At 38.0% G+C, this 13,858-nt stretch overlaps 1 protein-coding gene across 1 annotated transcript in view; it reads left to right on the plus strand.

Moving 5' to 3' along the window:
• The window catches only part of DGKI (diacylglycerol kinase iota), a 341,772-nt gene that overhangs the window by 191,319 nt on the left and 136,595 nt on the right, over positions 1 to 13,858 (plus strand). The window contains 5 exon segments of the mRNA XM_070948056.1: positions 3,663 to 3,723; positions 5,975 to 6,088; positions 6,549 to 6,686; positions 7,159 to 7,237; positions 13,646 to 13,701. Of these exon segments, the coding sequence (XP_070804157.1) occupies positions 3,663 to 3,723; positions 5,975 to 6,088; positions 6,549 to 6,686; positions 7,159 to 7,237; positions 13,646 to 13,701 (448 nt within the window).

Below are 13,858 nucleotides of genomic sequence, written 5' to 3' on the forward strand. Positions count from 1 at the left end.
TCTTTCTTTTCTTTTCTTTTCTTTTTTTTAAAAAAAATAGTTTTTATTGAATATTTTACATTTTTAAAACCAAAAACATAATAGAAAAAGACAAAAAATGAAAAAAGAAAAAGAAAAAGGAACATACACATACATCAAACGGTAAAATACAAAACGTAAATAACAACATTATATAATATTTTACAACTTTCTGCATCGACAGGTATCTATACTTTTAAATTTAATCTTCATAGTCATTCACTTATTCTTGTATAACCATATTAAGCATTCTTTTAAACTAAATTATTATATATAGTTACATCCTATTTATTAACATAGTCAATATTTTATCCTTAATTCAATACTCTTAGATTCCAATTAATCAAATTTCAATTTACATTCTTATTTCTTATTTTAATTTCTATTTTCTAGCCACGTATAAAATCTATTCCACACTTTATAGTAATCCGAATCATCTCTTTCTTTAATCTCCATTGTCATTTTATCCATTTCAGCACATTCAAGGATTTTTTTAAATTACTATTTCTTCAGATGGTGTATTATTATTAGTTCAATTTATATGCCACCTTTCTCTGGAGACTCAGGGCGGCTCAAGGTATTGATCTGTTTCCACATTTGCGCCAGAGCAATTCTGGTCACCGTTAGTATATGCAATGTTATGTAGTACAAACCTTTCTCCATTTTCTTATCAATCATTCATAGAAGAAACAACTCCGGTTTGAAATCAGTCTTTTGGAGTCATTCTTTATTTTCATGTGAGGCAACTTGAAACACATTGGCGGCAAACATTACTATCTCTAATAATTAAAAACATAAACTGGCTTCTGGCCATGGGAATGCCGGCTCCAATGAACGCAGAGAGAATTAACTTAAGAAAGATGACTTGAGAGAAAGTAACCCCTTGAACTGGTCAATTGTGACAATTAAATTTATACCTCCTTGTGCTTATTATTATCCTCTTCAGTGGGCATCAGGCAATTTTGAACAGCTAAGGGACACACTTAAAAAGATATGGGGAGGAGGTGGCAGTGAAAGACTGCATTGGACACAAAAATTACACAAGAAAGTCAAGTAAATGATTGATCCGGGCAATTCCAGTAGTTTGAATTTTTAAGGGGTAGTTTTAATTAGAGTTTTACTCCATTTTCCAAGAGTTGCAATTCCAGATCTGGTCAGGCTTTAATCCTGAGGGACCCTGAGAGTTGAAGTCCACACATCTTAAAGTTGCTGAAATTGGGAAATGCTTAGGTGCTTAGATACCAAAATGCTAAGGAAAGTCAGATTTTGTTAATATTTGGATGGGAGATTATTAGAAAATCCTAGACTGGGAAGTTACAAATAATCTAAAAGAGAGCCATATTTTGCAATGTTTCTGTTGTTACCAAGAAAATTACAGAGATATTTCAGTGTCACACAATACTGTTTGAAGGTTTTTAAAAAATCTTGTTTGAAATATCTGCTCTATAAATTCCCATATAGCATGTTTTTAATGCCACAAGATGGCACTCTTGGATATTGTCTGACTCTCATCTGATATGCCTGTATTCCTGATATTTTCAAAAGCAGAACAGCCTTATTTTGTTTTTTGTTTTTTAAATGTTTTTTACTATGTCTATATGTGAAAAAAGGCTTGACATAACCAAGGGAATTGCTAGCAGATCCCGAGCCAAGTTTCAGAAAACAAGAGAACCACAGAGAAGCTTGTTGGTCTTTTTTTTTTTTTTGTTTAAGCATCAGAGTACAATTTGTTATTTCTGGGATAACATTCTGCCAGTCAATTTGCATAATAGCTTTAAACCCAGCAACTGTTTTGTGACATAGTGCAAAATGTGTGAATTAGGCTGCTAACTGGTAAAGAGCCTCAAAGCTCATTAAATTCAATACAGAAAAAAAAAACCCACCACCTGAATTAATTAGCAACTGCTTTCCAGGCTCACTTGCAATTGGTGGGTTTAACTTTTCAAATCCTGAAGATTTTAAAGTTTGGCTAATTACTGGTATATCTCTTTCTGGAAGGCCTTTTAAAAATGATTTGAATCCAGAATACTTTTCTGAGAAATGTGAATCCAAATGTGCTTTCTAAGCCAACTAGACTTTGGGTTGTTGTTGTTGTTGTTGTTGTTGTTGTTGTTGTTGTTGTTGTTGTTGTTGTTTTTACTTTAAAAATGTTTTGCTTCTCATCCAAGAAGCTTCTTCAGTTCTAACTAACTAGGGAATGAAAAGATTTATATAAATCATATAAATAAATACCATGTAAATCATTCCATTTCCCACCGGTTAGTTACAACTGAAAAAGCTTCTTGGATGAGAAGCAAAACATTTTCACAAGGAAATAGAACAAAATGTCTAGTTGACTTTTGAGAAAAAAAGCACCTTTGAGACAACCATGACCTGGATGATTGGGAACCCCCATAGACGAATAGAATGGAATAGAATAGAATAGAATAGAATAGAATAGAATAGAATAGAATAGAATAGAATAGAATAGAATAGAATAGAATAACGGAAGGGACCTTGGAGGTCTTCTAGTCCAACCCCCTGCTTAGGCAGGAAATACCTTGGTGGTGCAGTGGTTAGAGTGCAATACTGCAGGCTACTTCTGCTGCCTGCTGGCTGCCTGCAATTTGACAGTTCAAATCCCATCAGACTCAAGGTTGACTCAGCCTTCCGTTCTTATGAGGTGGGTAAAATGAGGACCCAAATTGTTGGGGGCAATGCGCTGACTCTGTAAACCGCTTAGAGAGGGCTGCAAAGCACTGTAAAGCGGTATTTAAGTCTAAGTGCTATTGCTATTTCAGACAAATAATTATCCAATCTCTTCTTTAAAACTTCCAGTGTTGGAGCATTTACAACTTCTAGAGGCAAGTTGTTCCACAGTTCTGTCAGAAACTTTCTTCTTAGTTCTAGGTTGCTCCTCTCATCTTGATTAGTTCCTACCCATTGCTTCTTGTCCTGCCCTCAGGTGATTTGAGAATAGTTTGACTCCCTCTTCTTTGGGGCAACCCCTGAGATATTGGAACACTGCTATCATGTCATCCCTAGTCCTTCTTAGACATACCCAATTCCAGCAACCGTTCTTTATATGTTTAGCCTCCAGTCCCCAATTATCTTTGTTGGTCTTCTCTGCACTCTTTCTAGAGTCTCAACATCTTTTTTACATCATGGTGATCAAATCTGAATGCAGTATTCCGAGTGTGGCCTTACCAAGGCATTATAAAGTGGTATTAACACTTCATGTGATCTTGATTCTATCCCTCTGTTTATTCAGCCTAGTCCTGTGTTGGCTTTTCTGGCAGCTGCAGCACACTGCTGGCTCATATTTAAATGATTGTCCACTAGGATTCCAAGGTCCAAGTTATTACTATTGAGCGAGGTACCACATATACTGCACATGACCCAGTAACTTCTGTAAAATATGTATTATCTTCCTCACCATATCTGTTTTTAGTAAAGGGATTGGCTTTAGAACGGAGCCTGACTTTGCCAGAGTGAAGCAGTTGGAATGGAAAAATCAATGTCTGTTTCTTGAGTGAGTCCACTTTTATTTGTGCTCCTGATAATAAATGCTTGACTAGGGGGCCTTGATCATGCAGAGGCGTTTCAAAAATCTGTCTTCATGATTTAAAAAAAAAAATCTTTTACCCTCTGTTTTCTTCTACTAGGCTTGAGTTGTACAGAAAAATGCCAAATCTGCGAATCCTGGCTTGTGGTGGCGATGGAACAGTAAGGCCAATTCCTTTTCATTAGCTTTGCTTTTTAACAGTAAGAGGTACTACCAATGATTGCTGGTGAAATTATTAAAATAAAATAGGCTTTTACTGTTTTAATTGACTTTAATAATTGAATTTTCTGATTGTTAGTTTGGGTTTTAATTGCGTACGTTACTTGGAATCACATGCAAGAGAGATATAAATTCAATCAACCAATCAATTAATCAATTAATCAAATCTTGCAGATTATAGTTATCTCTTTCTCTTTATCCTTCTCTCTATGTCTCCCTCCTTCTCTTCTTCCTTCCATCCCTCCCTCTGTCTCTCTCCTTGAAAAATAACATAATATTGAAGAATGTAATACTTCTATCCTAACTAGTCAAAATCACCTATTAAAAGCTTTAAACATATTTTAATGAGGGCTAGTCACTCACTTCATTCACACACGCTTGTCCAATATTTGTCTTGCAGAACAGACTATTGATTGGTGTGTGTGTGTGTGTGTGTGTGTGTGTGTGTGTGTGTGTGTGTGAATGGAACAATTTAAATTTTTGGCTTATATCTCTGCCTTGTTCTATTCACACAAGCAAATTAAGTTGCAGTAGTCAACTGTTCATGATAGCATGAGAACACTGAAGTCAAAATCAAAGAATGCTATTGCTATTATGTGCTTGTACGATCCTACTGACTGGTTTTATTCTTCCTTTTTTTCAAAGATGGCTTTCTAAAATGTATTTATGGAGTGCTGGGCTCATCTGTTTAATGGGTTTGGAGCTCATCTATGCCATGGGGCTGGATGTATTGCTTTCAGTATCTTTTCCCCTGCATTTCACATGTTGAGCGAATGGGGGCAGTGCCGTCTCATCAGTATGAGCAATGCCTGATTTATCTTTCTTGAGATTATATTTGAAAGAAATTAATGTTGTGTTGTTCCAAAAGCCATTACATTTAGAAATGAAAATCTTGTTCAAATGGATCTAGTGAATATTCAGTAAGACTACTTATTACTTTGCATTATTGAAAGGAAACAGAAAGGAGAAGATTTTTCTCGTGTCCCTGTTCAGAATTAACCTTTTTTTTCTGATGATAAATGAAATATTGTCAGTTCAAATTCTTCCTAGCCTCAGATTTTTCCATCAAGCTTCAAAACTAATCAGATGGTATCCTATCCCAAATCTAAAATATCATCCTGAGGATTTAAGTCTCTGTGAATTATTTTATTATGACTTCTAGCATAAGTAACAAAGTCATTTCCTAAAATGTTAAAAGCAACACTCAGCCATATTTAGAACTCCCAAAGTTTTATATATCGAAAAACAGGCTTTTGTTTTCGTTTTTATATATCCAAAAACCTGACTCTAAGGTAGTTCAATTCATTTTTATTGGTGCTGTTCCGCATAATTTTCAATGGAGGGCATCTCACTGATTGTTCTTATAGCAATTCTCTTAAATATTCTTCCTTAACTAATATGAATTGGTGGTTGGGAGGGGAATGGGGGAAATATAGATATGCTGTTAGTGACATCGAGATTGACATCTAGAGCCCTGGTGGTATAGTGGTTAAACTCAGGGGTGGGTACTACTTACCTTTACTACCGGTTTGCAATGGGGCACATGCGCAGAAGCTTCCTGATGACATCGGGGTTGGTGGGTGGAGCCTCCTGTCAGTTTTACTACTGGTTCTATAGAACGGGTCCAAACCGGGGACAACCCACCACTGGTTAAACTGCAGGCAAACTCTCTCCACAGCTTGGAGTTTGATTCTGATGGGGCTCAAGGTTGACTTAGCCTTCCATCCTTCCAAGGTCGGTAAAATGAGGACTCAGATTGTTGGGGACAATGCGCAAATAATGCTTACATTGTAAACTGCCCAGAGAGTACTGCAAAGCACTATGGGGTGCTATATAATCATTAATGCTATTGCTATCTATATGCTTTTCTCTTGGACAGGATGAAAGCAGAATGCATTACATTGTTCAGTGTTATACTGTATATCGTATCATTCACAGAGAAAACAAGCTATAGCTATAATATAGTTCATTCTTTGTCCACTGATCATTCACATTTTTGCAGTGCAGATATGGTAGCCCCACACTGTATCTGTAATTCCCTCATCCATCTATTTCCATGAGTGTTCATGTTCGGAGCCTTCCTCATCAATCTCTTCCATGAACCACCATAATTGCAACCATAAACTCTGGTTAGATCCGTCTTTCGGTATGGTCTAGAAATTTACATCCAATTTTGTAACTGTTGATGCTTAGGTTGGCTGGATCCTCTCCATTCTGGATGAGTTACAGTTGAATCCCCAGCCTCCTGTGGCTGTACTTCCACTCGGCACTGGGAATGATCTTGCTCGCACTCTCAACTGGGGAGGGGTAAGTCTGAATGCAGGTCTGACTGGTTGTCATTTCACTTTTTGTTGAAAATGAAAGAGGAGGCCCAAACTGTGGAAGGAAATGTATAAAAAATATTCTTCTAATTGGTGCATTATTTTTCATGCATAGAGTAGAAAGTTTCCACTTCTACTTTTCTTCCTTTCTTTTTTCCATTAAATGAAATAAACACAACCATCGCAGGGCTAGTTGGCTAATTGGCCTTAGACTTATTATTATTATTCATTCCCAGTGTAATCTAATATTTCTAAAACTTTATGCATAATATTTTATGGATTTCTTGTGCCCTGTCTTGTCCATGTACCAATGATGGGAATTATGAAGATTTAATTAGCTGCTTTTGAGTAAGTACTGATGAGTATCCCATAGGCTAGTCAATGAATCATTTATTAAGACAAAATATTGATTATTTCCATCTGCCTACTTGTCTGTCCTACTTCAGGGATATACTGATGAACCTGTTGCGAAAATTCTCTGTCATGTAGAAGATGGAGCCATCGTTCAATTAGATCGTTGGAATCTTCAAGTGGAGAGAAATCCTGATTTGCCCCCAAATGAACTTGAAGATGGAACACATAAGGTTAGTGTGAAATCTTTCTCTATAAAGTAGACTAGAATTGGAAGATCAGAGATCGTGCAGAGTGGCTATGGAATATTTCTAGACATGGAATATTTCTAGACATGGAATCCTACTATTTGTTCATTTTTGACCAGCCTCTGTTTATTTGCTCCACTATGTTGGCTATTTATTGTTTTCAGACCTGTCAACAATTAGCCAGTAAGCATGACGTAAAACCCACGCACTAGTGAAAGTGTTAGGAGTCCTATGTATGCAAATCCCTTTACTGTACATCTACTAGTGATTCCAATTTATAGTCTACTTGTATGAGTATGACTAGACAACATTATTCCAAAATTACACACACTTGTACCTGAAATAACAAAGTTAACTTTGCTTAGTGAGTCCTAGTGTTTGCAATTCTATTTTATTTTTCTATATTGCCTTTTCTACAAAGTTTCTTTTTCTTTTACTTCTGATCTCATCACTGCAGCTCCCCCTCAATGTTTTCAATAATTACTTCAGCCTCGGATTTGATGCCCATGTCACGCTGGAATTCCATGAATCTCGAGGTGAGAGAACTAAAGCTATCTCTCTCAAAGTGTGCATCTAGAAAAAAGGATTAGATACACTTAACATGTGCCCTGAAGTTGGCCGGTATGTCTTTAATGTCTATGGAATAGATAGAATTTTGCCAGCTGTGAAGTTACAGTATAGAGTGGGAGAAAAGGGGGATGAAAATTGTTCCTATTCTTAAGAAAATAATGGAAGAATTAAGGAAAAGGTGAGAAATGTTAGTTTCCCTTCAGTGAGAATATGTATTGTATTTATGGTTAGTTTCTGTAAAAGTATCAGCAGCAGCTAAAGGATTATCATGTGCCAATGTTTTGAATGAATTAAAAATACTGCAGATATTTAGCCAAATGATAAGGAAAATGTTGGCTGATATATTTTTTACCTATTGTGAAGGTTTCAACAAACAACACATCCCACATCACGGTCAGGTTAACAGCTACCACTGTAGAGATGATTTATTTCCAGTTCAGACAACATATCAACATTTAGAATAATCATGTCTAGCTAATTTTGGTTGATTTAAAAAGCAAAACTGGACTAACAGAAACCAGCAGGGAATCTTAAATTAGTATGAAATATTTCACGCCAAAAATGTTTCTATGTAGGTCATCTGAATCAGACTTGGCATGGCATTTGCAGTCTGATTTCATTGAAAAATTATGTATCTTGCCATGAAAGGATGTATTGTATGTACTGATGCACACAGGGAGCATATGTGGTTGTTTCAGGAGCAATGTTGATATATCAAGTAAAAATGTATCATACAAAAGCAATGTAGCAGTGATAGCAAATTAGACATATATACAACTCCACAGTTCTTTAGAAAACTCTCTGAGCAGTTTGTAAACTGCTCTGAGCATGTAAACATGCTTGCAATACTGCATTCTAACAATCTGCCTTTCTTCATGTAAACAAAGTATTCTGTCTTACAATACAGTAGTATCCTTCTAGCAATAAAAATCTGAACACGATTGCTGTAGATGATAGATGGAATATCTTTGAGGGCTTGGAGATACAGTAGGCCACCACCAGGAAAATGATTAGATAAAAGAAACCTGAGATAGGATCAGGATTGTAACCTGTGAAAATCTCTCAGATAAAATCTTCCCATGAAGAAGGAAAGGAAAGGAAAAGAGAAAGGAAAGGAGAAAGGAGAAAGGGGAAAGGAGAAAGGAGAAAGGAGAGGAGAGGAGAGGAAGGGAAAGGAGAAGGGAGAAGGGAGAAGGGAGAAGGGAGAGGAAAGGAGTAAGAGGTGGGGAGGGGAGGGGAAAGGAGCGGAGAGGAGAGGAGAGGAGAGGAAAGGAAAGGAAAGGAAAGGAAAGCAAAGGAAAGGAAAGCAAAGGAAAGGAAAGCAAAGGAAAGGAAAGCAAAGGAAAGGAAGAAGCCCATTCAGCCTTTCAAGATTCTGTTACTATAGCTTTACAATAAAAGTAGTACTGACTTACATGACATTGTATTGTTATTCTGATCTACTCCAAAGGCTGACAATTACCAAGGCAATCGTTCATGAATCATGTTATGTCATTCTTGTATGGTAGGCCAGATGCCACATACACCTACCATTCCTTTTATTAGAATGGATCTTGCAAGTATAAATATGCAGGTGTAAAAACTGCCACAAATAAGAGGGAGTCAAACTATTCTCCAAAGCACCTGAGGGCAGGACAAGAAGCAATGGATGGAAACTAATCAAGGAGAGAAGCAACCTAGAACTAAGGAGAAATTTCCTGACAATTAGAACAATTAATCAGTGGAACAACTTGCCTCCAGAAGTTGTAAAAGCTCCAACACTGGAAGTTTTTAAGAAGAGATTGGATAACCATTTGTCTGAAATGCTATAGGGCAGTGGTCCCCAACCTTTTTATCGCCGCGGACCAATCAGCCTTTGATAATTTTACCGTGGCCCGCTGAGCGCGCGCAGGGGTGGGGGCTTTGGGCCACACGTGCGTACCTGCGCGGGGCTTCCCTGGAGCCTTTGCGCACGGCCCAGGAGCTTTTGCGCACGGCCCAGGAGCTTTTGCGCACGGCCCAGGAGCCTTTGCACTGCAGCGTTCATGTCTCCCGGCCGCTGCGCGGCCCGGTGCCAGGTACTCCACGGCCCGGCACCGGTCCGCGGACCGGGGGTTGGGGACCACTGCTATAGGGTTTCCTGCCTAAGCAGGGGGTTGGACTAGAAGACCTCCAAGGTCCCTTCCAACTCTGTTTATTCTATTCTATTCTGCTTCCCCACCTCCCTCTTTTATCTTCTTGAGAATTAGGAGGGTGCCTGTCTGAGATGTTTTCATAAACCCTTCATATGGGCTTAAACCATGTTTATCTGTTTGTTGCCTTATCAAAGTCTCTATATATACTCTCTGTGTATTACAATTAATTCAAAGTCTGTGACCTGTGGGAAAATTAGATTTCACCCCTCCAGTTTGGGAATTACGACAATTGTAATCTAGAGCATCTGAAAGGCACCAGTTTATTAAAAGTTGCATTGTATTAGAGCAGGGGTATCAAACTCAAGGCCCCAGGGGGCCAGATCCAGCCCACGGGATGCTTAGATCTGGCCCCCTAGGGCCATCCTGGAAACAGTGAAAGACAGTGCCTCTGTCAGTGAAAACAGAGCTCGGGAGGGCTGCGTGCGGCCTTCTCGGGCTTAGTTTTCACTGGCAGAGGGTTGCAGGAGGCCATCGCAGCCAAAATGGAGCCCATTTTTGCTGCCAGAGCACTCAGGTTACCACAGACGCCTCACGACTCAAGTGACATTGACCTGGCCATGCTTACTCTGGCCACACCCACCCTGGCCCCCCAAGGTCAAACACAACCCTGATGCGGCCCTCAATAAAATTGAGCTTGACACCCCTGCATTAGAGTATGTGCCTGGATGGCGGGAGAATACACAGACGATACCTAAAACCGTTAAGAATCTGGATGATTTATTCTTATGAATTTGGAACATCAAATCTTATTTGTCCTTGTTTTCATGCTATCATCAAGCCCAATTCAAAAAGTTTCTCTCTCCCCATCTCATTTTTTCTTGACATGCCAGATTAAATAAAGGTCTGACTGCTTGATGGAAAGAGCAAATGCACGGGGTTTTTTTTCCATGTTACAAAGGCAGCAAGCAGTCCGATTCATAATGAAGGCTCTTGAAAAGGCAAAGAAATGACAGGGTTGACAGTAGCACTTTTATTCTGTATGAACATGTGCTGGAATACTTGCCAAATATACTTGCAGCTAAATATTTTGACTGATGATTTCTGCGTTAGAAGATTTATTTAATAATGAAGCCATAACGCTTAATAAAGAATAAATGAATGTTATTCCAGAGATGTCAGTGTAATACATGCATATGCATTTCAATAAACAGAGGAGAGAGAGAAAAACTATGGCAAGACAAACTGTATATTTTAAAGCAAGAATTTGGTCAGATAGCATCTATATTTTCTCTTAATGCTATTCTCTTCTACACACACCTCTGCTTTAACATAACAGGGAAAATTAGATTATTTTAAAAAAATATTTTGCTATATTCTTACTGCATATTGCATTTAGTTGATGGGGTATCAGTCAGCTTCCCCCCCCAAAAAAAACTTCTGATCTCCTTCCTTCTGCCATTTCTTAGCTCTTACATGAATTTAACTGTTAGTTCTTCTTTGTTAAAATCCTACCTGTACCAAGCTGTTTTTCTACTGCTGCCATTAGCAGAAAACTGGGTATTCCAAAGGATTGGGAGAGCTCTCCTTGTGTCACTTAGATGTCAGTTGAGGCAAATTCATAGCTAATTTAGGATAGGATAGGATAGGATAGGATAGGATAGGATAGGATAGGATATAGAATAGAATAGAATAGAATAGAATAGAATAGAATAGAATAGAATAGAACAGAACAGAACAGAACAGAACAGAACAGAACAGAACAGAATAGAATAGAATTCTTTATTGGCCAAGTGTGACACAAGGAATTTGTCTTTGGTGCATATGCTTTCAGTGTACATAAAAAGACAAGATACATTTGTCAAGAATAGTAAGGTACAACACTTAATGATAGTCATAAGGTACAAATAAGCAATCAAGTCATACTAGGAAACAATCAATATCAATATAAATCATTAGGATACAAGGAACAAAGTTATCATCATGCGGTCATAAGTGGGAGGAGATGGGTGATAGGAATGACGAGAAGATTAATAGTAATAGTAATACAGACTTAGTGAATAGTTTGACAGTGTTGAGGGAATTATTTGTTTAGCAGAGAGATGGCATTCTGGAAAAAACTGTTCCTGTGTCTAGTTGTTCTGGGGTGCAGTGCCCTATTGCGTCGTTTTGAGGGTAGAAGTTGAAACAGTTTATGTCCAGGAATTGAGGGGTCTGTAGCAGTGGTGGGTTTCTACCGGTTCTGCATGGTTAGGGTGAACTGGTAGCGGCGGCAGCAGGAAGCTCTGCTCACCCTCCTGGATGTCATCATGGACGCTCTGCGCATGTACAGAAGGTTCTGTGCATGCACAGAAGCGCCATGTGCGAGTGAAGCAAAAATGCAGGCACGCACGCTCACAGTTCCGAACCAGTAGCGAAGGTAAGTGAAACCCACTACTGGTCTGCAGATATTTTCTCAGCCCTCTTTTTGACCCGTGCAATATACAGGTCCTCAATGGAAGGCAAGTTGGTAGCAATTGTTTTTTCTGCAGTTCTAATTATCCTCTGAAGTCTGTTTCTGTCTTGTTGGGTTGCAGAACCAAACCAGACAGTTATAGAGGTGTGCAGATAACAGACTCAATAATTCCTCTGTAATTTGGCCATAAGCTAAAATATCTTCTATGTAAATCAGGGGAAGTGGTGCTTTGGTTTACATGAACATCAAGGTTTCTCTCTCTAAATGCTTTGCTCCAAAGAGTAGGTGAAAAATATGTAGCAAACCAGCAATTCTCAGGTAGACAGAACGGTTATATCAGCATATATTAGGTTCTTTCCATGGCTGTCAGAGGAACAGCCAAGTATCCAATGGCTCAGAAAGGCAGGCACAGAACACAGTCTAATACATATACTTTGACTTCTATATACAGGTAGCCCTTGGCCTATGGCCACAATTGAACCCAAAACTTCTGTTGCTAAGTGGGAAACTTGTTAAGTAAATTTTGCTCCATTTTATGACCTTTCTTGCCTCAGGGTTGCCTCGGCCTTCCATCCTTCCGAGGTGTTGGAGGCAATATGCTGACTCAGCATATTTGCAGATATGTAAAGCATATATAAAGCGGTATATAAATCTAAGTGCTATTGCTACTGTTAATAGGGTTGTTAAATGAACCTGGCTTCCCCATTGACTTTGCGTGTTAGAAGGTTGCAAAAGGTGATCACACGACCCTATGACACTGTAACCATCATAAATATGAATCATAGCCAAACATCTGAATTTTGATAAAGTGACTATAGGGATGCTGCAACGGTCATAACTATGACAAATGTTGATATGTCACTTTTTTCAGTGCCATTTGAATGGTCACTAAATGAACTGTTGTAAGTCAAGGACTGCCTCTAGTGCAGTAGGCGACATTTCTTTGTGTAAGTAGTTTCACCCTTGTCTGCAAGAAAGAGACTAATCTTGCCAAACTGTGTCTGAAAGCTTTGGGTGGAGTTTGAATTTAAGTCCCAAAGGTGTTTTTTAAAGAGACAATTTTCTTGTTTTTGTTTGAAGACGTTTTGCTTCTCATCCAAGAAGCTTCTTCATCTCTGACTGGATGGTGGAGAGCTGAAGAAGCTTCTTGGATGAGAAAAGAGAAATGTCTTCAAAAAAACCCAAGAAAGTTCAGTTGCCTCTTGAAAAAGCATCTTTGGGACAACCATGACCTGGATGACTTGAGAATCTCCATAGACATTTGAATTTAAGTGTCTGAAGAAGTGAGACTTATGGCATGCCTGATGTGTGACACCTGATAGCAAGTAAAAAAAAGGATAGTTAAAAAATAAAATAAATTTGATTTATATTTAGCTAAAATCAAACAAAATTAATATGATTGTTTTTTAATAATTTATGTAATAATGTTCTCTTTTTGCCATATTAAAAATTGTACCTTGGCATCAACTATTAGAAGTTTTTGAGTGCTGCAGCTATCTCTCCTATAAGCAATGCAAGTCAAGAATTTTGCAGCCTTAGAAAATTGGTAATTCAGTAATATGCTAGTCTTTGAGATACTTTTTTTCTTTCTCTTATTTCTTAAGTAAATACTGTATTCAATCTTCCTTGCATTATGGAAAGGCACTTCATTACTTAATTTAGATAAACATTTCTTTACTGCCAGTTCATATCACCATTTGATTCATTGTTATTTCTTGAAAAAGCTAAGAGTGCAAAGCCAGTGCAGTGTTTAATGGACTTTGTAAAAGAGTTTTTAAATTCGGCTTTCTTTTTCTTCCTTCTTACAGAGGCAAATCCTGAAAAATTCAACAGCCGGTTTCGAAATAAAATGTTTTATGCCGGGGTGAGTTGATATAGTCTCTTTTTTTCTCTGATTTTTTTTTTGGTTCTTATTTTGAGCAATTAGCAACAAATAGTCTGTTAGTCTCTTAGTCTCTAAGAGCACGGCCCTAGGCATATCTAATGAGAAAAATGAGTTCAGTAGGTCTTAAAGCTACTTA

This window comes from Pituophis catenifer, unplaced genomic scaffold (genome assembly GCF_029215685.1).
Source record: "Pituophis catenifer annectens isolate HBS135680 unplaced genomic scaffold, rPitCat1.0.hap2 SCAF_7, whole genome shotgun sequence".
Classification (NCBI taxonomy): domain Eukaryota; kingdom Metazoa; phylum Chordata; class Lepidosauria; order Squamata; family Colubridae; genus Pituophis; species Pituophis catenifer.